Raw genomic sequence first — 23,168 nt, forward strand, 5'->3', positions numbered from 1 at the left:
TTTGGATAAATGCCTAGTAGTGCAATTTCTGGGTCATAGAGTAGTTTAATTTTTAGTTTTTTGAGGAACCTCCATACTGTTTCAGTTGCAGCAGTTTGCATTGCACGAACAGTGCAGTGTTTGTTGGTTTAGATCATGTTTTTCTGACACTTTTTTTTGCATAAACTTTCTCCATGTTTTGTCTAATTTTTCCATTTTTTTCTGACTTAAAAGAGCTCTTTGATATTATGAAAATTACTTCTCTGTCTCCATATCCTCGCAAATATTTTTTTCCAGTGTATCACTTGTCTTTTGACTTCATTTCATGCCATATAGGTTTCTAATTCTTTCGTTGTTTGATAAATATTTCTCATTATTGCTCATAGGTTTTGTGTCACGTTTGCAAAAAGAAATTATTCTTAGAAGATCTAGAATGTTTAAAAACCAATATCATAGAAACAAGGTTGATGCAATGGTTGAATGAGAAAAGTTTCGCAGCAAAACTGTATCATACACTTTGTGTCTTGTAGGTTTTCTCATGCAGTTTTTAAGAGAAATGGAAGAATATCATCAGTCCAGAAAGAGCTGTGATGTGGGAACTCAGACAAGTTCAACATTTCCTAGCAAAGACTCTCTTGGTAACTGTGGCTCTCCTTCAGAATTTGAATGTTTCTGTTTTCTCCTCAAATGAAGGAAAGGACCTGATGTGCTGTACTGTGGGTCTGTTCCTTGCCCTGGAGGGGTGCAAGCCCCAGGGGGCACAGGCGCACTCCTTCCTCTGGAAGCCTCACAGGATGCAGCCAGGACTGCTCACCTGCACTGCCCTTCCCTCTCCGAAGGCCCAAGTGCTTCTTTGTGTGTTGGGTTCAACTGGGAGGTTCTTCCCTAGGTCTCCTCTAACTTGAATTTATACCCACTAAGTGAGGAAATCCTTGACTGCGTGCCTTGAGGAGAAAACTAGAGAAGTCAGCAGTGTATCACTTTGGTTTAGAGCTCAGAAAGTGGGGGTCCCCAGAGGAAGTGCAACTTGGAAACACTCCTTCTGGGTCAGAATAGTAGAGTCCAAATTTCTTTTTTTTTTTTTAATGTTTCTTTATTTCTGAGAGAGAAAGAGAGAGAGACAGCATGAGCAGGAGATGGGCAGAGAGAGAGAGAGGGAGACCCAGAATCTGAAGCAGACTCCAGGCTCCTAGCTGTCCACAGAGCCGACAGAGCCTGATGTGGGGGTCAAACCTACAAACCAGGAGATCATGACCTGAGCCGAAGTCAGCTGTTTAACCAACTGAGCCACCCAGGCACCCCTAGAGTCCAAATTGTCTAAAATTATGTGATTAATCAGTTTCTTGGCCCCTCCTGAGTCGTCTTGTCCCCTCCAGAGTACTTTTAACATGTAAGAAGAGAAGTCTATAATTTGTAAAAGCTAAACTGTATGACTAGGTCTTTATTTTTGGGCTACGTTTTATTCCATTGGGAACATGGTACATGCTTATTCTAGAGTGGTTCTGTCCAATAATAGCCACATATGTTACGGTTAATTTTCTAGTAGCCATAGTGGGGGTGGGGGGGAACAGGTGAATTTATTTTAATATATTTTATTTAACCCAGTATGTCCAAAATATTCCAACATATAATTGATACAAAAAACGTTAATGGTATTATTTTATATAAAATTTCCATGCTCCATCTTTGAAATCTGGTGTTTACACTTAGAGCACCTCTCAATTCGAACTGGTCCTATTTCATGTACCCCATGGCCACATGTGGCTAGAGAGTCCTGTATTGGACGGCACAATTGTAAAGCATTTGGAAAACCCAGAAGAGTAAATGGAAAACCTGTTGAAAGTTCTCTAAAAAGACGGACGCTGCCAATCTTTTTAAACTACTTGTGTCAGCCGCCTTGTCCGGTGCATCCTTTTTGGCGGGTGGTGTTCTCCACGATCGAGCTCATCCTGCAAGTCCGGGTTTGCGGTCGGTTGATGCTGGCCCTCAGCTGTTGTGGGGGCTGTGGGTCTACTGGAGAGGGCACTAGAATGACAGCCCAGCAACAGACGAGCTTGCAGCCCCAGTCCTACCCTTACACAGTTGCTTAGCCCTCTGGGACTCATTTAAACTATATGGGCATCTGCTTCCTTCTCTGCAAAGCAGAGGAGTCAAAATACGTGACCTTTGATTTATTTTAAGGTCCGTGTTTTGAACGTGTCAGTCGACTTTAACCACAGTCCATTAAAAGCACTCTCTGCCTTGGCACTTAGGGTCTGGGAAGAGATGCCAGTGTTTTCTGACTTAAGTTGCACTCTTGGCTTTCTTTCCCCCTGACATTGGATGGTGAGAATTTCCGATGTAAAGAATGGTGGAAACGGTTGTACAGTGAACACTTGTATACCTAGACTTACCCGGTAAATTTGTATCCTCCTTGCCTGATCGCTTATCCGACCCATCCATTAATCCATCTTAATTTTGTGGCGTTTCAAAGTAAATTGCAGACATCCCTCCAGTTGCCCCTAAGTATACTCTGCTTTTAAACAGAGCTCTAGCCTCTTGCTCAACTGCCTGCAGTTCTCCATGCTAATTTCCTATGTTGTTTTAACAGTGGAGAAGCTTCAGCTTATTGACGATGAGTTTGCAGGTGCTTACCCTCAACGTCGTCCAAAGTTAGAATCCTTAGAAGTAAAGTTAAATGAACATAAGAGAGAAATGGAACAGCAGCTTCGGGCAGAAATGTGTCAAAAGGTGAGCTGTATCTTGTTGCTGTGCTTGTCTTGAAGGTCTTTTTTTAAATTTAAGTTTATTTTGTGAGTGAGTGTAAGCAGGGGAGGGGGCAGAGATAGGGCAAGAGAGAATCCTAAGCAAGCTCCACACTGTCAGCACAGAGCCTGACTTGGTGTTTGAACTCATGAACCATGAGATCATGAACTGAGCCGAAATCAAGAAGTCAAGATGTTTCACCAACTAAGCCACCCAGGTGTCCTATGGTGTCTTCATCTTGGGTATGGGGGGAAAAATAGAGAATTTTTATTAACAAATGTGATATACTGTTAGACATGATTTTTCTTTCCAACTGGTGTCATTTTTTATGTCTTTTGAGTGAATTCTACAGGTACGTGAATGAGATGAAACTAAAGATGAGTTAAACTAAGTATATTTAGAGCATTAGTGTTAAACCTAACCATGAAGAGAGAAGTTATTTTCTTAGTATAGTTTCAGTATTTATAATAATTGGTGATCGATTCGCAGTTAAAGTATTTTAAAGATACTGAAATAGCAAAAATTAAAATGGAAGAGAAAAGAAAGTCTGAGAGGGAATTGGCTGAGTTCCGGAACGAATTGGAGAGAGCTTGTCAAGCAAAATCTGATGCCCTTATTTCTCGGGAAAAGTTGTCTCTTGAGAGAATTCAGAAGCACCAAGAGGTAAGATTTTACAATTCTTTGCCAGGTGTCTATTTCCTGTGGCTGTTTGTAGATGGGCTTCAGGCCCTAGAGTGGGTTGTGACAGTTGGTTAGCCAAGATCAAGCCCTACAGGTGTATGAGGGATGGAGGTCAAGAGCACAAGTGGTAGGACTGGCCTTGAAAAGGTTATGGAGACTTCCTCCCCGGAGAGTGCTGGGAGGAAGGGACTGCGGGTGCTAGCTTCCATGTTGGGAATGGGCAAAACTCCCCGCTGAACATGCTCTCTCCTCTTGGGCAGATCGGAGGGCTGGGGGGCAGCCTCGAGGAGAGGATCAGTGTGGAACGGCTGCGTGGGGTTGGGGGCCTTGCAGCCCTCTGAAGTAGGCCGGAGTGGCAGAGCTGTGTGGAGGACCTGGCTGTGACACGGGCAGCCTGCAGCTGTAGTGGACTGAACCAACTGCTTGTAGGCAGTTGGTGTGGTAGAGTCTGTAAGATTAGCGAGGGAGGAGGCGCTTGGGGAGTGGACCTGACAGAGCTGAGTTTACTTGGCTTGAGAAGTGCAGCCTATTGGATTGAGGACATTGGGGTTCGGTGGGATAGTGAAAGGGGCCAGGGGGATGGTGGGTGACTACTAACCCAGGGTGGAGGGAGACAGGGCTGTGTCCAGTCTCCGAGGCATCCAGGATGAGATGTCAGAACACTGACAGAAAAGTAAGCGTGGGCCCAGAGGACAGGGCTGCAGGTTGAGATGTTGTGTGGAGACTAGAAACAAAGTACAGCATGCTGCCCTTGGGTCACAGGGGTTGAGGGTCCCTGGAGTAGCAGAGTCTAGGATTGTGAAATGGTCATTTGATCTTTCCCAGAAAGTGACTGGACAGGAGGTGGAAAGGGCAAGGAGTGGCAGGAGGGATGGGGTCCACTCTTTCAGGAAAAACTGGTTCCTTTCCCAAGCAGCTGTCTTAGACCAGCCTGGATTTGGGACACAGTTTCCTGTGTCCAGCTGGAACCACTGCTATGTGGAGACCTCAAAAGTTGAAGGACTCCCTCCCAGCACCCATCCTTGCTTCTGGCTTCTCAGAAAGACCCAGTCATGTGATACGATTTTGTGTACAATTTCTGTTGATGGGGTTCTTAGAAAAATCGATGTTGGAACCACTGTCTTTGAGATGATTGGATGGTGTTTACATTAACAACCGCATCCTCAAGATGGGTGACTGACTAGTTCAGATCAGTTACCAGACCAGAATATTCATTGAGTTTGCTGATTCTCTGAAGGCTCTGGACAAGATGGCCATCCTCATACCAAGCATTCTGGCTTTATTCCACCACCTGCAATGCCCTTCTTGTGCCCCTGATGAAACCCTCTTGGCCTTCAAAATCCAGGTGCTGTGTCACTTCCTTGTAATGCCTTCCCTGACTCACTCAGGTGCTGTTCCTGCCACAGTCCTGAAGTATTTTAGTTATAAAAGTCATCACATCCTAGTGTGATAATTTCTCTCTCTCTTTCCCTGACTAAACTGAATTTTGGAAAGATTGGAACTCTATCTGTTCGTCTTCCTCTAGTTCTGAGTGTGCTGTTAGACACATGCCAGGTACTCCATGAAGCCTTGCTCAGTGAACACACAAATGGAAGTGTGGCCTGTTCATTCAGCTTGTTAACCCTGAATGAGAATAACCTATGAACTGAAACTTTCAGACGACAGAACCAGGAGAATTCTATTCTTTGGAATTTTTATTGCTACATGCACATTCTGTGTCATTTTCCTCATGCTGATGCACTTGTCCAAATGTTAAGTGTCTGAGAGATGTCCATTAGGTAGAGTAAATAGAGCAGAAATATTAGGAATATATGATAATGGAACTGAACAGTCATTGAAGGACGGAATACATATTTGGGTAGCTAAATGGGCAAAAAGAGTACCCTGATCAGAACCTCTTGAAAGTGAAATTGTAACCCTAAGTATCTGTAGTTCTCTGGAATTGAGGAAGCACTATATTAGTTCAGATCTGTTGTATCTTTAGCTTGCTTGCTGAAAACTAACGGTTTTGCACACAGATTGAAACCAAGGAGATTTATGCTCAGAGACAGCTTCTCCTCAAAGATATAGATGTGCTAAGAGGCAGAGAAGCAGAGCTGAAGCAAAGAATGGAAGCTTTTGAATTGTGAGTAACGTGTGTTCGTTTGGGATATTCAGAATGACGATTCAAAAGAACTAAATACACGTCTTAATAGTCTGATGTTAACTGCCAAATAGAGTGTTCACTTGTAAAGGGGATCCCACCTAGCTTTAAAAGGCACAAATGAAGAGAAAGACTAGGGTTTCACTTATGAACTAGTACACATTAGAATGAAAAGCAGAGTGAGATGCCATCATCGGGCTACAGTATGACCAGACACGTGACTTGAAGAAGCTGATAATGCTTGAACAAATGCCATGTTTCTCACTTACATCCATTTATTCACATCCAGTAGCTGCATGTGTGCAAAGTAACAATTCCAGATACCCGGACCTGCCGCCCTCTCCTGCACTGCTGCTGTCGGGGGAGGGGGAAGACGGTGGCTCTGACTCAACTCCTACTGGGCGAAGAAACTACTGGTGGTTGTTTGGTTTTTTTTTGTTTGTTTGTTTTTTCTTAGTACCAATTGCGGAGAGGCAGAGAGAGAGGGAGACAGAATCTGAAGCAGGCTCCAGGCTCTTGGCTGTCAGCACAGAGCCTGACCAGGGGCTTGAACTCCTGAACTGCACAGTTAGAACCTGAGCCAAAGTCGGACGCTTAGCCACACGCTGAGCCACCCAGGCACCCCTGGGTGAAACCATTTCTCTTGGTGTGTGTGTTCCTTTCCCTAAGTGCTCACATCTGTATCCTCCTTCATATCTCAGCTGGGATTAAGAGCAAGCTCCCCAGTCTGTAGTTGGTGGAATTAAGCTTTCTTTCCCATTTGGCGTCTTGAAACTCGAAATATTCCAGGAACCCTATTTTATTTAAGAGGTTTGTCTTTGTCTTTATTAATGTTTTTCATTTACGTAAGTTCTGTTCATTTGATTTCTTCCTACCTTACTCTCTTTGGGAATTCTCAAGTGGCAGTTTGCTAATGTGAGAGAAAAGAAAAGGGACAAAGTTTGGGCAGATTCTGGATTGTATAATCATGATTATGTAACCACTTCTTGAACCTCTGTTTGCCCTGCTTCTCCCTTGTAAGCACATTAACTGAAGTGAATGGATTTACTCGTCCTTTGCTGTACAGATGGGGCAGCAGAGGGAGCCCTAACAGCAAGCCTTTATGCTTGGCCGGGAGCCCTCCCATCCCTGTGGTTTGGTCTAACTGCCTGTGAACCTGATTCCTGGCTCTGGAATTGGTTTTGTAGCTGATTGAGGGTCTTCCCATGAAAAGCACTCCATTCTTCGGATTTGGAGGTTCTGATGGGCCTACCTTCTGTTTTCGGCATCTTCAGTCAATAGATAAGGGATGCCCAAAACGAATCTTCCACCTCTAATTTTTAGGGACCAGTTAACTCTCACAGTTAGAAATAACAGTCTAGAAGAAACAAACACTTAAGGTACACTAAAGTTGGCTTTGTGGCTTTGTAACTAAAAGCATCCTTCTTTCACCCCTCAGTTGATTGTGACCCTTTGTCCCCTGTACCCCCCTTTTTGAGTGTGGGTTCTCTCCTGTAAGTGTAGAAAAGTAAGAAACCACTTTGGTCACCACGCATTGACACTCCCCTTAGCCAGGTGCCGCCATAGAAGGCCATCTGCTAGCTAATGAACTAAGTCAGTTCGTAAAGTAGATGGACTTCTGGCTCTTTCAGTTCACTTCCCAGCAGGGAGGCCTTGTGAAGGTTTTACTCTGGAGCTAAAAACACAAGGTGTCTCTTTCCCTCTAAATGTGTTACTTCCGATGTTGGGGTTTTCTTACCTGCTTTCTTTCTCTTTGGCTAATTGCAGGGCTCAGCGGCTACAAGAAGAAAAAAATAAAAGAGCAAGCGATGCACTTAGGAAACGGGAGCTGAATGTCCAGAGTATTGAGGAGACCTATGACCAGAAGCTCAAGAATGAGCTGCTCAAGTAATTGCTTGGCCTTGTTAAATCCTGTGTCTGAATTAAGTTGCTGGAAACATGGCCACACTGATGAAGTAGATAGAGCCGATGGTTGATGGCAAAATTGAGGGTTGAAAAACATCTATGTTGTCATTGGTAGTCCAGCCTTTCTCGTGAGTATTTAAGATAGGTTGGAAAGGTACATATAGAGAATGGCATCCTCTGCTCATTTAAAAAAAAAAAATGTTAACGTTTGTTTATTTTTGAGAGAGCGAGACACAGCTCAAGCAGGGGGAGGGGCAGAGAAAGAGGAGACACAGAATCTGAAGCAGGCTTCTGGCTCTGAGCTGTCAGCACAGAGCTTGACACAGGGCTCAAACTCATGAACCATGAGATCATGATCTGAGCTAAAGCTGGATGCTCAACCAACTGAGCCACTCAGGCACCCCTCATTCTTACTTGTAGCTTCTCTGGCACTTCCTGAGGGTATGTGGTTTGCTTTAATTTTTAGGGCACTTTAAGACTTGCTCAGTTCGCGCAGATGAGAATCTGTAACATTGAAATTAAAGTCATTTTCATTTTTTTAAATATTTATTTACTTTTGAAAGAGAGAGAAAGGGAGAGAGGGACAGAGTGAGAGTGGGAGAGGGGCAGACAGAGGGAGACACAGAATCTATAGCAGGCTCTAGGCTCTGAACTCTCAGCACAGAGCCCAATGCAGGGCCTGAACCCATGACCTGTGAGGTCATGACCTGAGCTGAAGTCAGATGCTTAAATCAACTGAACCACCCAGACACCCCTAAAATCACTTTCTGTTATCTTTTATTATACTGACACTAAGATGGGGCTAGCTAATGATTTATACATTGGTCTTCTACTAGTGATAGTATTTGTCAGTGAACATGTGCCTTGTATTTCTTCAGGCTTCTGCAGAATCAGAATCCAAAAAAACCCCAGTTAATTCTATGAAGCAAAAAACAATATAGGAAAGGAGAATGTGATCACTGTGGCTTTCTTATAGCCTGAAATTTGTGTCCCACTGAATAACCTCTTCATGCAAAGACGTTAAGCCCATATGGTAACTTTCTAGTGCACAGTATAACATCTGGCACGTAATAAGTGCTCAGTTAATACTGATTGAGTAAATGCATGTGTAGTGAAGAGAAGAGTCAACTAAGCTTCCCTGGGTGTTTCTTAGTCATTGGCCTCATTTTTATTGCCTTGCTTATAATTTGTCATTGATATGCCATTACATAGTACCCACAAAGGTTTCTGGAGGCTGTTTGTTTTTTTTTTAATGTTTTTATTTTTGAGAAAGAGAGAGAACACAAGCAGGGGAGGGGCAGAGAGAGAGGGAGGGAGACACAGAATCCAAAGGAGGCTCTAGGCTCTGAGCTGTCAGCACAGAGTCCAGCACAGGGCTCAAACTCATGAACTGGGAGACCAGGACCTGAGCCAAACTCAGATGCTCAATCAACTGAGCCATCCCTGGAGGTTATTGTTTAAAAAAATTCTGTTAAAAAAGTAGCACCATTTTCATTGTATCAGTTTTGAAATGATGGGTTTTATGTCCTCTCCTCTAACATAGTAGTGAATACTGAAGTAGCTCTAGTCATTAAATGGTGGGAAATAAATGAAAACTGTATATGTGAACTTGGTGTAGCAATGGATACAGTGAATTGTTGGGTATCATTTGGCCTCGGGTGTACTTATGGCTTCAGCAAGTGTTCATTGGGAGGATATCACGCAAGTGCCTCTCTCTGCTTTCTCTGACCTCTGAACCAGAAAGTCAGCTGGTAACAGCTGGTGGAGGTGGCTTAAGCTTGTAAGATGAGCCTTTGGGTGTCTCTAATTCAGTGCTAATGCTGTTGGCCGTTGTCTCTCAGGACTGTACTCAGCCCCTAAGGGCAGAAGTTCTTCTGTTAGGGACGGGAGACAGGACAGGTGAATTACAGGACTGGAGAGGTGAATAACCAACTGACTCAGTTGTCATTTGGGATTTAGAGTCTGTCATGCACACTGGAAATTTAACTTCATTTAGTTCCTTGTGTCGGTTGAGACCAACAGGGAAGTAATTGTCCTTGGTTCCCTCACAAGAACAGGACCCTTCATTTTGTGTGATTGCATTTGAGAATTGAATTTACAGGGTCACAGCAGAGTTCTCTGGACCTTTCACGTTCAGAATTCAGATCCCTGGCTCTCGTCTTGAGAGAGCCTGAGGTTTGCACGTGGTCACTCTCAGTGCCCTTTGGTGCCCTGGTCCCATAGATAAGCTCAGGTATTGATAGTAGTCCATCCAGGAGAGTGACAAGCTCATTTTAGTTTTTCTTTTTTTTTTTAATGTTTATTTTTGAGAGAGAGAGAGAGAGAGAGTCAGAGTGTGATAGGGGAGGAGCAGAGTGAGAGGGAGACACATATTCCAAAGCAGGCTTCAGGCTCTGAGCTGTCAGCACAGAGCCCAATGGAGGGCTTGAACTCACAAATCATGAGATCATGACCCGAGCTGAAGTTGGACGCTTAACCCACTAAGCCACCCAGGCGCCCCTCATTTTAGTTTTTCTGACTTGCAGATATCAACTTGAACTCAAGGACAACTATATTGCTAGAACTAACAGGCTGATAGAAGATGAAAGGAAGAATAAAGGTGACTCTGGGGGCAAGCTGTATTTTTCCACACTAACATAGGCTGTTAACTTCCTAGTGTCTATTCTGTATTCTCAAGAAGCCATTGCTTACACTTCGTGTTACTGCAAAAAGGACATGATTTTTGTTAATTTTACAAAATAAAAAAATACTGTTTTTTACTACATTTTTGTGAACTAAGGTTAGTGATTTATCAGCAGGGCTTTATCCAACTTTATTTCTGTGTATTTTGATAGATGTGATTATCAACAAGGTGCCAGCGACTTTTTGCTATCTGGTAAATACTACTCTTAACCATAAGACACTTCATTTTTTACTTCAGGAAAATTTTAACTTCTGTGTCGCTGTGATACAGTTTCTTACTTCTTTTACTTCTGATGTATTTTTATGATTCATGATATTTTCACTTGACATATAATCTTTTTTTTTAAGTTTATTTTTTTTTTATTTTGAGAGAGAGATGGTCAGAGAAGATCCCAAATAAGCTCTGCCCCATCAGTGCTGAGCAAGTGTGGGGATTGAACTCACAGAACTGTGAGATCATGGCCAGACCCGAAACCAAGAGTCAGATGCTTAACAAACTTACTGGCCCAGGCACCCCTACTTAACATATAATCCCTTAAACTCTTGTATACATCAGCTTGAGAGTAGGAAAGTTGAATAATTTTTCAGTCTTTGAGATATTTGACATCTTAATATATTTCTAGGACTTTGTCGATGACAAGAAGAGAACTTTTAGTGACAATTTCAAGTGGACTCTTGGGAGTGAACCAGGGCTAGGCACATGATGCTGACAGGCCAGGTCACCCAGTGTATGTCTGCTCCTCCACAGTTAATTTGTGGAGGCTGATACTTAGGTATCCGTGCCATCACCTATTTGGCACATTAGGGTTTTGATGATACATCTTCATAGACCGTGTTAGATGAAGTGAAAATGACAAAATAGTAAGTACAAAATCACAATGGACAAATCTGTCTTTAAGGAAATTCCGACCTGTTGGCATGTGGGCCCTGTGCTCAGAGCCGATGGTATAAGTGGTGACTTCTCTGCAGCAGGATGAGGCTTGCTACATATCTGACTGTTACACTAACTTCCTGTTACCTGTTGAGTAACGTGGCTTATTTCCTACTTACTGCTGATTTGTTTTGACCTTGACATCTGCTATTCAGATAATGAAATAATGGTCATAGGTCTGACATACTGGCCACAAATTATTAAATGACTTGTGTATTCACTAGGAAAACCTGATGATGTTGATTGGTTGACTCTTTCTTTCAGAAAAAGCTATATGTTTGCAAGAGGAGCTGATGGCTATTAATTCAAAAAAGGAAGAACTCAGTCATTGTATAAATCGTGTCAAAGAGCTTGAGGTAATTGTGAAGTCTTTTCTTTTGATTTAGACATTAGACAATATATGAAACTTGAGCTTCAGTCCTGTGTGATTTATCTTAAGTTACCCTCTTGATGTGTTGGGTCTTGTTACTGTGTGACTCAAGGTGATGGCTGCACTTCAGTTCATTTGCTAGTTCTTTGTTTCCATCTTTGTCTCCTGGGGAAGCATAGGAAGAGGATGTCTTTTGGGGCCTAATCCCTGCCTGAATCCTGTGTCTCTCTCTTTCTGCTTGTGTGCCTTTGGGCAAGCACTGTGACCTCAGACTCCTCATGTGTAAACTCTGGGATGTTCCCGCCATGCATGGTTGTGGAGGGATTTGGGGGAGCCGAGTTTTGCATGTCATATGCAGCTTGTATGCACTAGCTTCTACCTCAGCCTCTTCTCCCTTGCCATCAAGGGCAGAAAAAAATTCTTGTCAGGAAGTCAGAATCTCCCAGTTTAAAACTTGATGAGATGCACTTTTCAAATGCCATTGTTACTTGACTTGTATTAAGTTGTGTGTTTACGGGACACCTGGCGTTTAAGTGTCCAACTTAGGCTCAGGTCATGATCTCACAGTTTGTGGGTTCAAGTCCTGTGCTGGACTCTGTGCAGACAGCTTGGAGCCTGGAGCCTGATTTGGATTCTGTGTCTCCCTCTCTCTGCCTCTCTCTTAAATAAAAAAGCAAACAAACATTACAAAAACTTGTGTGCTATCTGAAGGACAGAGCCGGAACTTTAGGTACTTAAATTTTATGCACAGAACATATTTTTGTAGCATTTTACATACAGAACATATTTTGTAAGGAGTTACTTACTAGAGAGTTCTGTAGGCTTCTCACACTTGAGCTATATTTTTACTAAGAAGAGGAAAGCACCACAGTGCATTAGTGAAATATCACCCTTTTGTATTTAAGAAATGTATTGCTGCAATCTGGGGTTGCCTTTTTGGGCCCCTGGAAAATGGGGATCTTCAGATTCCCCAAGCTAGTGCTTGGTAGGACCAGGTCTTCCACAGGTGCAGTTGGATGAGCTTCCTCCTGCCCCAGCTCTTGGGCAAAAGAATTGTTGGAGTTCGGATCTTGTTGCAGAGAAACAGACTTCAGTCAGGTGACCTTCATTAAATTGTGTTCAATTTAAATGTTCAGTGTTCAGGCAGCCTGGCAATTTTTACTTAGAAGTGTGAAGTCACCATTCACATACAGGTGTTTCTGTTTCGATTCCAGCTTGAGTTAGAGTCGGTCAGAACCCAGTCTTTGGCAATAAGCAAACAAAACCACCTGCTGAATGAAAAGGTGAAAGAAATGAGTGACTATTCGCTACTGAAACAAGGAAAACTGGAGCTTCAGGCACAAAATAAATTACTTAAACAACAGCTGGGAGAGACCAGAAATGAGAACTTGCGCCTTCTAAACCGTAAGTCTTGTTTTGTCTGGATTGGCATGCCTTTGTGATTGACACTGGCTCAGTATTCCGAAACTTCACTGCCCTGTAAGGGAGGCTTCAATTGAGAAGATTTTCTAAAATTTCGTGGATTGAAGGTACATTCTTTTCACTCACTGCCGCAAAATTGCGTCACTAACAAGTTTTCAACTGTATAAATACGCCTCTCCGGGTGGCCCTTGGCTCTCCTTCCCTCTGAATGCTGGTTGGGTTTGGCCAGTGGGGACACACTCCCGTGCTTGGAGGGAGAGAAAAGAGTGAGGTCGAAGTGGCTGTGATCCCTTCTGCATCTCCTCCTGTGCAGTAGCCCAGGGCGGGCCCTGGGCCTCAGCCAGGCAGGAGCCCAGGCCTTGGCTTCTCAGGGCTCTGTACCTGCTCGTGCTCTCCAGGTCTGGGAATTCCTCCCCTCCTGACCCTCTAGGCCCTAGGAGTGTTGACAACAGGGCCCCGGTACCCCGGGGAACTACACTGTCCTTCGTGGCTACCCGATGTGAGTCCCTTTATTAAAGGATCTTCCAATGACCCGAACTGGGACACCATCTGCTTTCTGCCTGGACCCTGAGTGCTGCTGACAGATGCCCAGGTCGGACTGGACCTCGGGGCAGTCGTTGGCAGGTTCTGACAGGTTCCTCCTGTGCCTTCTGTGCGTACTAGGGCAGATTGGTGGGCTTTCATGTTAATTTCTGGATTTGAAAGAATTCTTTTACTGGGAGTACAATCCTGGAGAGCTGTGAAGTGTGCAGTCACGTGCATTAAATTCTTTTGTTCTGGGGCGTCTGGGTGGCTCAGTCGGTTAAGTGACTAACTCTTGATTTTGGCTCAGGTCATGATCTTGCAGTTCATGAGTTGGAGACCTTGCGCCGGGCTCTGCACTGACAGTGCGGAGCCTATTTGGGATTCTCTCTTTCTCCCTGTCTCTGTCCCTCAGTGCTTGCATGCGTACGCGTGCTCGGCCTCTCTCAAAATAAGTAAACTTAAATAAACTTTTTTTAAAGTAATTCTTTTGTTGGGAAGTTGGTGAGTTAAGATGGCTCTTAGTCTCCTTAATTACTATCCTGTACAAAGGGAAGAACAACGTAAAGCCTCTTGAGCTGCTTTTGTTAGGTGAAACGAGAAAATGTGAGGCTGGTGACGAGCAGGCTTTTTTACCTTCACAGACCTGGCTCAGCCTTCTCCAGAGCTGGTGGCTTTTCAGAAAGAACTAAAGAAAGCAGAGAACGCTATCGTGTGTGAGCATAAGGAGTTTGAGATCCACAGGCAGAACCTGCAGAAGCAGCTGCAAAGTGAAGTGAGTACTGCCTGGCTCACCCAGGCATCTGGGCGGGCTGCTCTGTGGGCCTGGGGACTCGGTGTGCGCCACACCGGCACCCGTCAGCCGGTGGCATCAGAAATGAGCCCCCAGTCTGCTGATTACTCCCCCAGTGTTCTTTGTCCTTGGAGAAAACTCTCAAGCTGTTGTGTGACCTTAGGTTCCCCATAGTAATAAAACCGAGAGGAAAGTAAACCCCCCCCGCCCCAAACACGCAGTTTTCCAATCCCTGTTGGTGCTCCCTGGTAAAAGTAGCTGATTCCCCCGCTGTGATGCAACAGTATTGATGCTCTTTCTGACGTCTGCCTCTTGTGCTGGAGTAGCTGTTGTTCGAGAGGAGTGAAAAAGGAGGTGTGGAACTTGCTAGTGGGTTCTGTTGTTGTTTCATCTGGACCCCGGGGGTGATGGGTGTCCGGCTGCCGAGAATTGACCAAATTGATGAAGAAAATCAGCCCGATGAGAGAATTGTGCCTTTTGAAGTATGCTGTGTGATTGGTTTTACATTGATTTCTTTTCCTTCTCTAAATCTTGGCAGATTGAACGTTCTGCACAGCTGAAGGCCCAGATCCTTGATTACGAAGATTGCATAAAGAGGTTAATGAGACAGGTGGCTGATTTGAAATTGCAACTGAAACAAACTCAGACGGGTTAGAGACCTCTTTAACTTGCGTGAGGGTGCACAGGTGGGAGAGAGAATGCGAGCAGCTTCTGATGCTTGTGATCATGTAATGATGATGATTCAGTGAAGTTGTAATTCTCACAGTAGGGAAAAGCTATAGTAATGTGTCACCTTACAAGTAAAACTCTTGTCTTGGGGCACCCGCGTGGCTTAGTCAGTTAAGCGTCCGACTTCAGCTCAGGTCATGACCTTGCGGTTGTGGGATTGAGCCCATGTCAGGCTCTGTGCCTACAGCTCAGCCTGGAGCCTGCTTAGGATTCTGTATCCCCCCACCACTTCTCTCTCCCCCTCCCCCCTCTGCATGAAGAAAGCAGGCCGTGAAGCCATAGCTGGTACATGCACTCTCTTGATAAATGTTGATCATGACTGCAGCTTCAGAAAGTGTTGAATGTGCGAGTTTGTCCTGAATACTTTGATTTTTGCAAAAGAATGCTCTTGATCTCTTTTAACTCTATCCTCCACCTTTTCCCATCCTTTCTCACACTGTCGTTTTGTAACCCATAGCCCTAGAGAACGAGGTGTACCGCAACCCAGAGAATTCTCTGCTCGATCGGCCCATCAGCGGATTAATGGGTGGCAACGTGGTGGTACCTCACAACGATGTAAGCGGGGATTTCTTGAAAAATGCTTTCGGACTGGAAAGGCTGACGGCAGGCATGCTTCTGTCAAGGATCGCAAGTGACCCAAGTGCGAGCACCAGGAGTAGTTTCCCCGATTCTGACCTGGAGTTTGTAACCAAGACCAAGACAAGGGTGAAAGAGCTAGAGGATGAGGCCGAGCGTCTGGAGAAAGCTTTCTGAACTTACCATCCAAGAGTTCATCCACACCCCACGGGAAGGTCTTCAGCAACCACGAGCTCGCCACCCCTGCACACGACAGGAACACCCAAAAAGGCCACTTCCAGTTCCCCTGGAAGACGTACTTCCGCAGAGGACGCGGCTGTCCCTGAGCAGCCTCTGGCACGCACACCCGAGGAGGACAGGAGCAGCGCTTCGCTTCTGAGGCGCGGCTGCACAAGGGCACGCCCTCCAGACGCCTCTCCTCCACTCCCCTGCCCAAGGCCAAAAGGAGCCTCCTTGCTAAAGCGTATCTGGAAGGTGAGCTGCCAAGAGGGTTGTGGGGTGCTCTGCATTTGGAAGCTTCTGGTGCTCAGAGGGCCTCTGAGCCGAGGGAGAGTGCTGTCCAGGACGGCAGGAAGGAGCCAACAACCACAAGCTTTGCACTGGGTGAGCAGAAGCCACCCTCTGGGTCACTTACAGCCCCACTTGTCTGACCTCGTGCCCTGCTCTGTGTGACCTCATGCTCTGTTCTATGTGATCTCAAGCCCCCCTGAGTGTGCCCATGTGACCAACTCTGGGTGATCTTAGTTCCTGTTCCAGGTGATCTCTAACCCCCATTCCATCTGAGCTGGTACCCCTCTCTAAGTGACCTCAAGCCTGCTCTGGGTGCGTTCAAGCTCTGTTGTTGGTGACTTCAAGCCCCACTCTAGTTCAGTATGTCCCCACTTTGGGTGAGCTGGTGTTGAGCTCTGGATGACATAAGTACCCCTCTCTAGGTGAGTTGGAGCCCTGCTCCAGTTGAGTTCTAGCCCTGCTCCCTGTGACTTCAATTCCCACTCTGAGTGACTTCATGCCCCGTTCCAGGTGACCTTGAACCCTGTTTCTGGTTATTTTGTGCTTTACTCAAGGTGAGCTTGAGTCCTGTGCCTAGATGAACTTGGGCCCTGCTTCACTTGAGCTAGAGCCCTGCTCAGGTGAGCATGTGTACCACTCTTGGTGAGAATGAGAGTGGCATCAGTGGGCATGAACGTTGCCTCAGATGAGCTGGAACCCCCTTCTTGTTGAGCTTGTGCCCTGCTCCTGGTGAGCACTAGTCCTGCTCTGGGTGAGCTTGAACCCAGCTTTGGGTGAGCATGTGCCTGGCTCTGGTTGAGCTGGAGCCCCTCTCCTCACCTTGAGCCTTGCTCCAGGTGACCTCATGCTCTGCTTCTAGTGAGCTCATGCCCCACTCTGGGTGACATCAAGCCCTGCCCTTATGAGCATGAGCTCTGTTCCAGGTGATCCTCCTCTTTCTGCCCCTTGCTTACTTGTGTCCTCTCTCTCTCTCTCTCTGAAATAAAATAAAATGAAATCTGTTTTGTACTGTCTTAAAATATACCTGTTTACATTTTTTAATTTAAATTTTTGTTATTTCTAATTTAAATTTATTATATTCAGCTGTTGTAATCTGTAAATGTTGATATTTTAACAAATGTACTGAATTTCTGTTAACATAATGTGGGTAGTTTATGTGAATATTCTATTTGTGTTTGAAAAAACAATGCATATAATGTGATTACAAGTTGTTGGGTTGCACATAATGCCCATGATATAAATAATTTATTTTCTTATTGATAGTTGTCTAGTGGGTTTCTTTATTACTGAGAGATATATGTTATAATCTATCATTCTATCATCTTGGTTTGTTCTTTTCACCTTGAAGTTGTCAGTTTTCCTATATAGTTTTTGAGGTGGGCTAATGTCTATGAGGTGGTGTGTAGGGTCTGGCACTGAGAGCTGGCTTTGTGGCTAATCATTGTACTATACAATCTGAGTCTGGTGAGCATCTTCATGGTGGGCCACATGTCATTTCTTTCAAGAGCTTTTTGAACAGTAAGAAAAGTCCCCACAATGTGGAGGAATACATCCTTATAATTTGAGAGGTCTTCTCATAAAAATAATTTTCTGGATGTGGGTATACTGTGGCTTCCTTAGAATTGGAAATGAATCTAGATCATTGGGCTTGCTATGTTTCAAGAAGTGATAGACCCATTGTGCCATCCTAATCTGATTGGGAAGGAGTCAGGCTTCACCTAGTGTCTTACATTGGCTTTGAGCCTTTGCCCAAAGGCTTTAGTAATAATTGGTTGGGCTCAGTGCCAAGCCATAAAAATTCATATAAAGAGGGGAAATAATTCTCCCTGTATATTTTCAGTGCTTGCACCTTTGGGTTTGAATTATTCCTTGTCACCAGAAGCCTCAATTACGGCATTGGTAATTGCTTTCATTCTGATTGACTTACTGGTGTGGGTGCTGGGGAGGTTTCTTTTAGGTGGTGTGTTGAAGTCACCAGTGTATGTCAAGAATTTGTCCCTTAGGGGGGCGCCTGGGTGGCTCAGTCGGTTAAGTGGCCGACTTTGGCTCAGGTCATGATCTCGCCGTCCGTGAGTTCGAGCCCCGCGTCGGGCTCTGTGCTGACAGCTCAGAGCCTGGAGCCTGTTTCAGATTCTGTGTCTCCCTCTCTCTGACCCTCCCTTGTTCATTCTCTGTCTCTCTCTGTCTCAAAAATAAATAAACGTTAAAAAAAATTTTTTTTTTAATAAAAAATAAAAAAAGATTTTGTCCCTTAGGCTCTATGGGAGTATTTTATTTTATTTTATTTTATTTTATTTTATTTTATTTTATTTTATTTTATTTTATTTCATTTCATTTCATTTCATTTTGTTTTTTTATATTTTTTTTTATTTTTTATTTTTTATTTTTATTTTTTTTCAATATATGAAGTTTATTGTCATATTGGTTTCCATACAACACCCAGTGCTCATCCCAAAAGGTGCCCTTCTCAATACCCATCACCCACCCTCCCCTCTCTCCCACCCCCCATCAACCCTCAGTTTGTTCTCAGTTTTTAAGAGTCTCTTATGCTTTGGCTCTCTTCCACTCTAACCTCTTTTTTTTTTTTTTCCTTCCCCTCCCCCTTGGGTTTCTGTAAAGTTTCTCAGGATCCACATAAGAGTGAAACCATATGTTATCTGTCTTTCTCTGTATAGCTTATTTCACTTAGCATCACACTCTCCAGTTCCATCCACGTTGCTACAAAAGGCCATATTTCATTTTTTCTCATTGCCACGTAGTACTCCATTGTGTATATAAACCACAATTTCTTTATCCATTCATCAGTTGATGGACATTTAGGCTCTTTCCATAATTTGGCTATTGTTTAGAGTGCTGCTGTAAACATTGGGGTACAAGTGCCCCTATGCATCAGTACTCCTGTATCCCTTGGGTAAATTCCTAGCAGTGCTATTGCTGGGTCATAGGGTAGGTCTATTTTTAATTTTTTCAGGAAACTCCACACTGTTTTCCAGAGTGGCTGCACCAGTTTGCATTCCCACCAACAGTGCAAGAGGGTTCCCATTTCACCACATCCTCTCCAGCATCTGTAGTGTCCTGATTTGTTCATTTTAGCCACTCTGACCAGCAGGAGGTGATATCTGAGTGTGGTTTTGATTTGTATTTCCCTGATGAGGAGTCATGTTGAGCATCTTTTCATGTGCCTGTTGGCCATCTGGATGTCTTCTTTAGAGAAGTGTCTATGCATGTTTTCTGCCCATTTCTTCACTGGATTATTTGTTTTTTGGGTGTGGAGTTTGGTGAGTTCTTTATACATTTTGGAAACTAGCCATTTGTCCGATATGTCATTTGCAAATATCTTTTCCCATTCTGTTGGTTGCATTTAGTTTTGTTGGTTGTTTGCTGTGCAGAAGCTTTTTATCTTCATAAGGTCCCAGTAGTTCATTTTTGCTTTTAATTCCCTTGCCTTTGGGGATGTGTCAAGTAAGAAATTGCTACGGCTGAGGTCAGGTCTTTTTCTGCTTTCTCCTCTAGGGTTTTGATGGTTTCCTTTCTCACATTCAGGTCCTTTATCCATTTTGAGTTTATTTTTGTGAATGGTGTGAGAAAGTGGTCTCGTTTCAATCTTCTGCATGTTGCTATCCAGTTCTCCCAGCACCATTTGTTAAAGAGACTGTCTTTTTTCCATTGGATATTCTTTCCTGCTTTGTCAAAGATTAGTTGGCCATATGTTTGTGGGTCTAGTTCTGGGGCTTCTATTCTTTTTTTTTAATTTTTTTTTTCAACGTTTATTTATTTTTGGGACAGAGAGAGACAGAGCATGAACGGGGGAGGGGCAGAGAGAGAGGGAGACACAGAATCGGAAACAGGCTCCAGGCTCTGAGCCATCAGCCCAGAGCCTGACGCGGGGCTCGAACTCACGGACCGCGAGATCGTGACCTGGCTGAAGTCGGACGCTTAACCGACTGCGCCACCCAGGCGCCCCCTGGGGCTTCTATTCTATTCCATTGGTCTATGTGTCTGGTCTTGTGCCATCTATGGGAGTATTTTAAAGTGTTATACATTTTGAGGTCTGAAAATATAGGCTAGGTGCCTCATTTGTGGGGTGTTGAAGAACAGCTTGGAGCCAGTATTAAATTATCTTAGCCATTATCTTAGCCTTGTGTTGTACAATGTTTTAAAATATATTTTGAAAATAAGGACTAAAGTTTCAAGTTTTCAGTTTCTAATTCTGTGTTATCCCCCAGGGATTTGACTTTATGTGTTGTCACTGGAAGATCTTCAGTGGACTTCCCCGGTGACTAAATGGAACTTGCAGGATGTATAGGCAGATGCTTCCCTATCCAAAATGTCCTTATCAAGTAAGAGTGGGTTCAGTGTCCATTAGCCCAGTGGTTATAGGATGTTTGGGGCTGGCCCCAAGATCCTGCAAGCATAGAACAAGCACTTTGCATGTTGGCTTACCAGAGCATGAAGCAACAGGTGTTTTGCATTTAATGATGAACTTGCTAATTTTCATTTTCTAGGTGTTTTAGGTGGTGAAGGCACCAGGTTCTAGGACCATCTGTATTGAGCCATTAGATCTTGTGCCACCAGGAGCCAAGGTTAAGACCCATACTGTCTTACCGTGGGGATGATGTGGAACAACACTGAGGTGTGCAGCAACAGAGAAAATGTGGCCATGTCTGTATTTGCCTTTGAGAGGGGCCATACCTTCCCAAGTGAGAGAGACTGTATCATATTGGTTATAAGTCAGAGTCCTGATCAGAGATGAGTCTCCCTCTCATTCTAAGGGCACTGCCTGTCACTTTAATCCAGTACAACACCCTTGGGCAGGGATTTGCTACTGGTATGAATTGGCCATTAGCTAATGTGATTGCACTTTGCAAAAATCTTAGCCAGTTTTCCTAACAGTAAGTTACTGGGTCTGCCTAGAGTCAGGAAGCCCAACCAAAGTCTAACATCTGTTGGGAGAGTTTACCCTATCCTCAATGAGACATTAATAAATGGAAAACACATCCTAACATGTTAAACCTACTCCAGTGAGCAAAACTTCATGATTTAGGAGAATTCTGATTACTTTTTTCAGGGCTTGCATTTTTTAATGGGAAGTTGTGGCAGTACTGTGCATAAGTAGTATGCAAAGCAGTGCAACTGAATGCTACCAGGTGATGGATCCATTCCAGATAGAATTACCCATGTGGAAAAGCCCATCAGTAGGCATTTGCAGCTGTCATTCCCTATGGTCATTCCATACTAGTCACAGGTCTACCTTGCCACATGTTCTTCAGACTTAATGGCTAGAGATCTGAAGTTCTAATGATCCTCTTAAGTTCAGTGGATTTGCTAGAATGTTTCATAGAACACAGAGAAACATTTTACTTACTAGATTACCAGTTTATTATAAACTGATGTATTTTAGGAACAGCCAGATGGAAGAGATGCATAGGGCAAGGTTTATGGGAAGGGTATGGAACTTCCCATGCTATCTCTGTAAACACTACATCTGCATGAGCTTACCAACCTAAATGCTGTCCAAACCCCATCCTTTGTGGGTTTTTTGGAGGCCTCATTACATAGGCATGATTGATTAATCATTGGCCATTGGTTTTTGATTAAACTTCCAGCTGCTCTTCCCTTCATAGAGGTGAGAGTGTGACTTAAATTTCCAACCCTCTAATCACATGGTTGGTTCTCCTGGCAACCAGCTATATCCTCAGGTGATTTCCAAAAGTCACCTCCTTAACATAACCTCAGGTATCCTTGAAATAAGCTTGCCATGAATATCAAGAAATCTTTATTGCTCTCGTCACAAGAAATCCCTAAGGTTTTAAGAGTAATTTGATGTTTCAAGAATGTTATCTAATGGGAATAAAATTGTATGTAACCTTTAGTTCTATCTTTTTTTACTTAACCCAATTCCCTGGAGATGCATCCAATTGTTGTATAGATTAAATGATGTGTTCTTTTTTTTATTGCTGAGTTCTAATTCATGGTGGGGATGAATTACATTTTATTTAACCTTTCACCCTCTGAATGATAATTAGGTTGTTTCTAGTTTTGGATTGTCGTGAATAATGCTTGCCAGTTAGAGGTTCTGTGAACAATAAATTTTTATTTCTCTGGGATAAATGCCCAAATAAATTCTTTCCTCCTTTAAGTAGAACAATATTTTGGCCTCCAATTCTGGTGTTTTATTTTCATTCAGGAATTGAAATGTTACTTTATTTTTTTTTTCAACGTTTATTTATTTTTGGGACAGAGAGAGACAGAGCATGAATGGGGGAGGGGCAGAGAGAGAGAGGGAGACACAGAATCGGAAACAGGCTCCAGGCTCTGAGCCATCAACCCAGAGCCTGACGCGGGTCTCCAACTCACGGACCGCGAGATCGTGACCTGGCTGAAATTGGACGCTTGACCGACTGTGCCACCCAGGCGCCCCTGAAATGTTACTTTAATATTAATATTACTGGTTTCTGAAAGGGCGGGCCTACGCCAGCCGACTCCATCTTGTTCTGTGTCCTTCACCTTGACCACACCTCCTCCCCTTGAGTAACCCCCCCTCACCTGCCTAACAGGACTCGACCCTTCCCCAGGACCCTTCCCCAGCCAATCGGCTGAGGCCATAGCCATTACCTCACCAACTGCCCCCAGGCCCCAATAAAACCTTTGTCCTTTTGAAACTCGCCCTCTTTCCCTGGTATCTCACCGCTGTGTCGGTGCAGGTAGGGGATTGAGCTCGAGCTAGCTCGAATAAAGGCTCTTTGCTTTTGCATCGGACTCGGCTCCCTAGTGGTCTTTGGGGATCACGAATTCTGGGCATAACATTTGGGGGCTCGGCCCGGGATCCCCAAGAACCCCGAGGGACCCCCGACCCGGAGAGCCTGACTGGCCACGGTTAGTGTCTGTTTGTTCTGTCTTTTCTGTGTGAGCTCATTTCTGGAATTCTGGTAGTGCCCGACGTGGTCTAAGTGGACGCACTGGAGGACCACGGGCCGGGAGTTTCGGAAGACGTTCCGATTCTCCCTTCTGGAGGGACGTGGAATCCCCTCAAAGGTCTGAGACGAGGCGGGTCGCTCCCGCTGGTCGGCGTGAGGCCGTCGTCTTTGGAGGGACGTGGAATCCCCTCATCGGTTTTAGAGGGACGTGGAATCCCCTCATCGGTTTTGGAGGGACATGGAATCCCCTCAAAGGTCTAAGC

At 44.3% G+C, this 23,168-nt stretch overlaps 1 protein-coding gene and 1 long non-coding RNA gene across 3 annotated transcripts in view; one reads left to right on the forward strand and one right to left on the reverse strand.

Moving 5' to 3' along the window:
* The window catches only part of LOC147571173 (uncharacterized), a 265,869-nt gene that overhangs the window by 71,811 nt on the left and 170,890 nt on the right, over positions 1 to 23,168 (reverse strand). The gene's annotated exons all lie outside the window — the stretch shown is intronic.
* On the forward strand, positions 510 to 17,250 carry LOC147571175 (centriole and centriolar satellite protein OFD1-like). The gene is given in 12 exon segments (XM_086696567.1): positions 510 to 617; positions 2,570 to 2,709; positions 3,214 to 3,387; positions 5,424 to 5,530; positions 7,316 to 7,435; positions 9,979 to 10,052; positions 11,331 to 11,422; positions 12,651 to 12,840; positions 14,025 to 14,155; positions 14,712 to 14,823; positions 15,360 to 15,811; positions 15,814 to 17,250. Coding segments are annotated over 12 exon segments (2,007 nt in total). The 5' UTR covers positions 510 to 517; the 3' UTR covers positions 16,129 to 17,250.

Source organism: Puma concolor, unplaced genomic scaffold (genome assembly GCF_028749965.1).
Source record: "Puma concolor isolate L17-30 unplaced genomic scaffold, mPumCon1.1.hap2 unalloc_scaffold_5, whole genome shotgun sequence".
NCBI classification, from domain to species: Eukaryota; Metazoa; Chordata; class Mammalia; order Carnivora; family Felidae; genus Puma; species Puma concolor.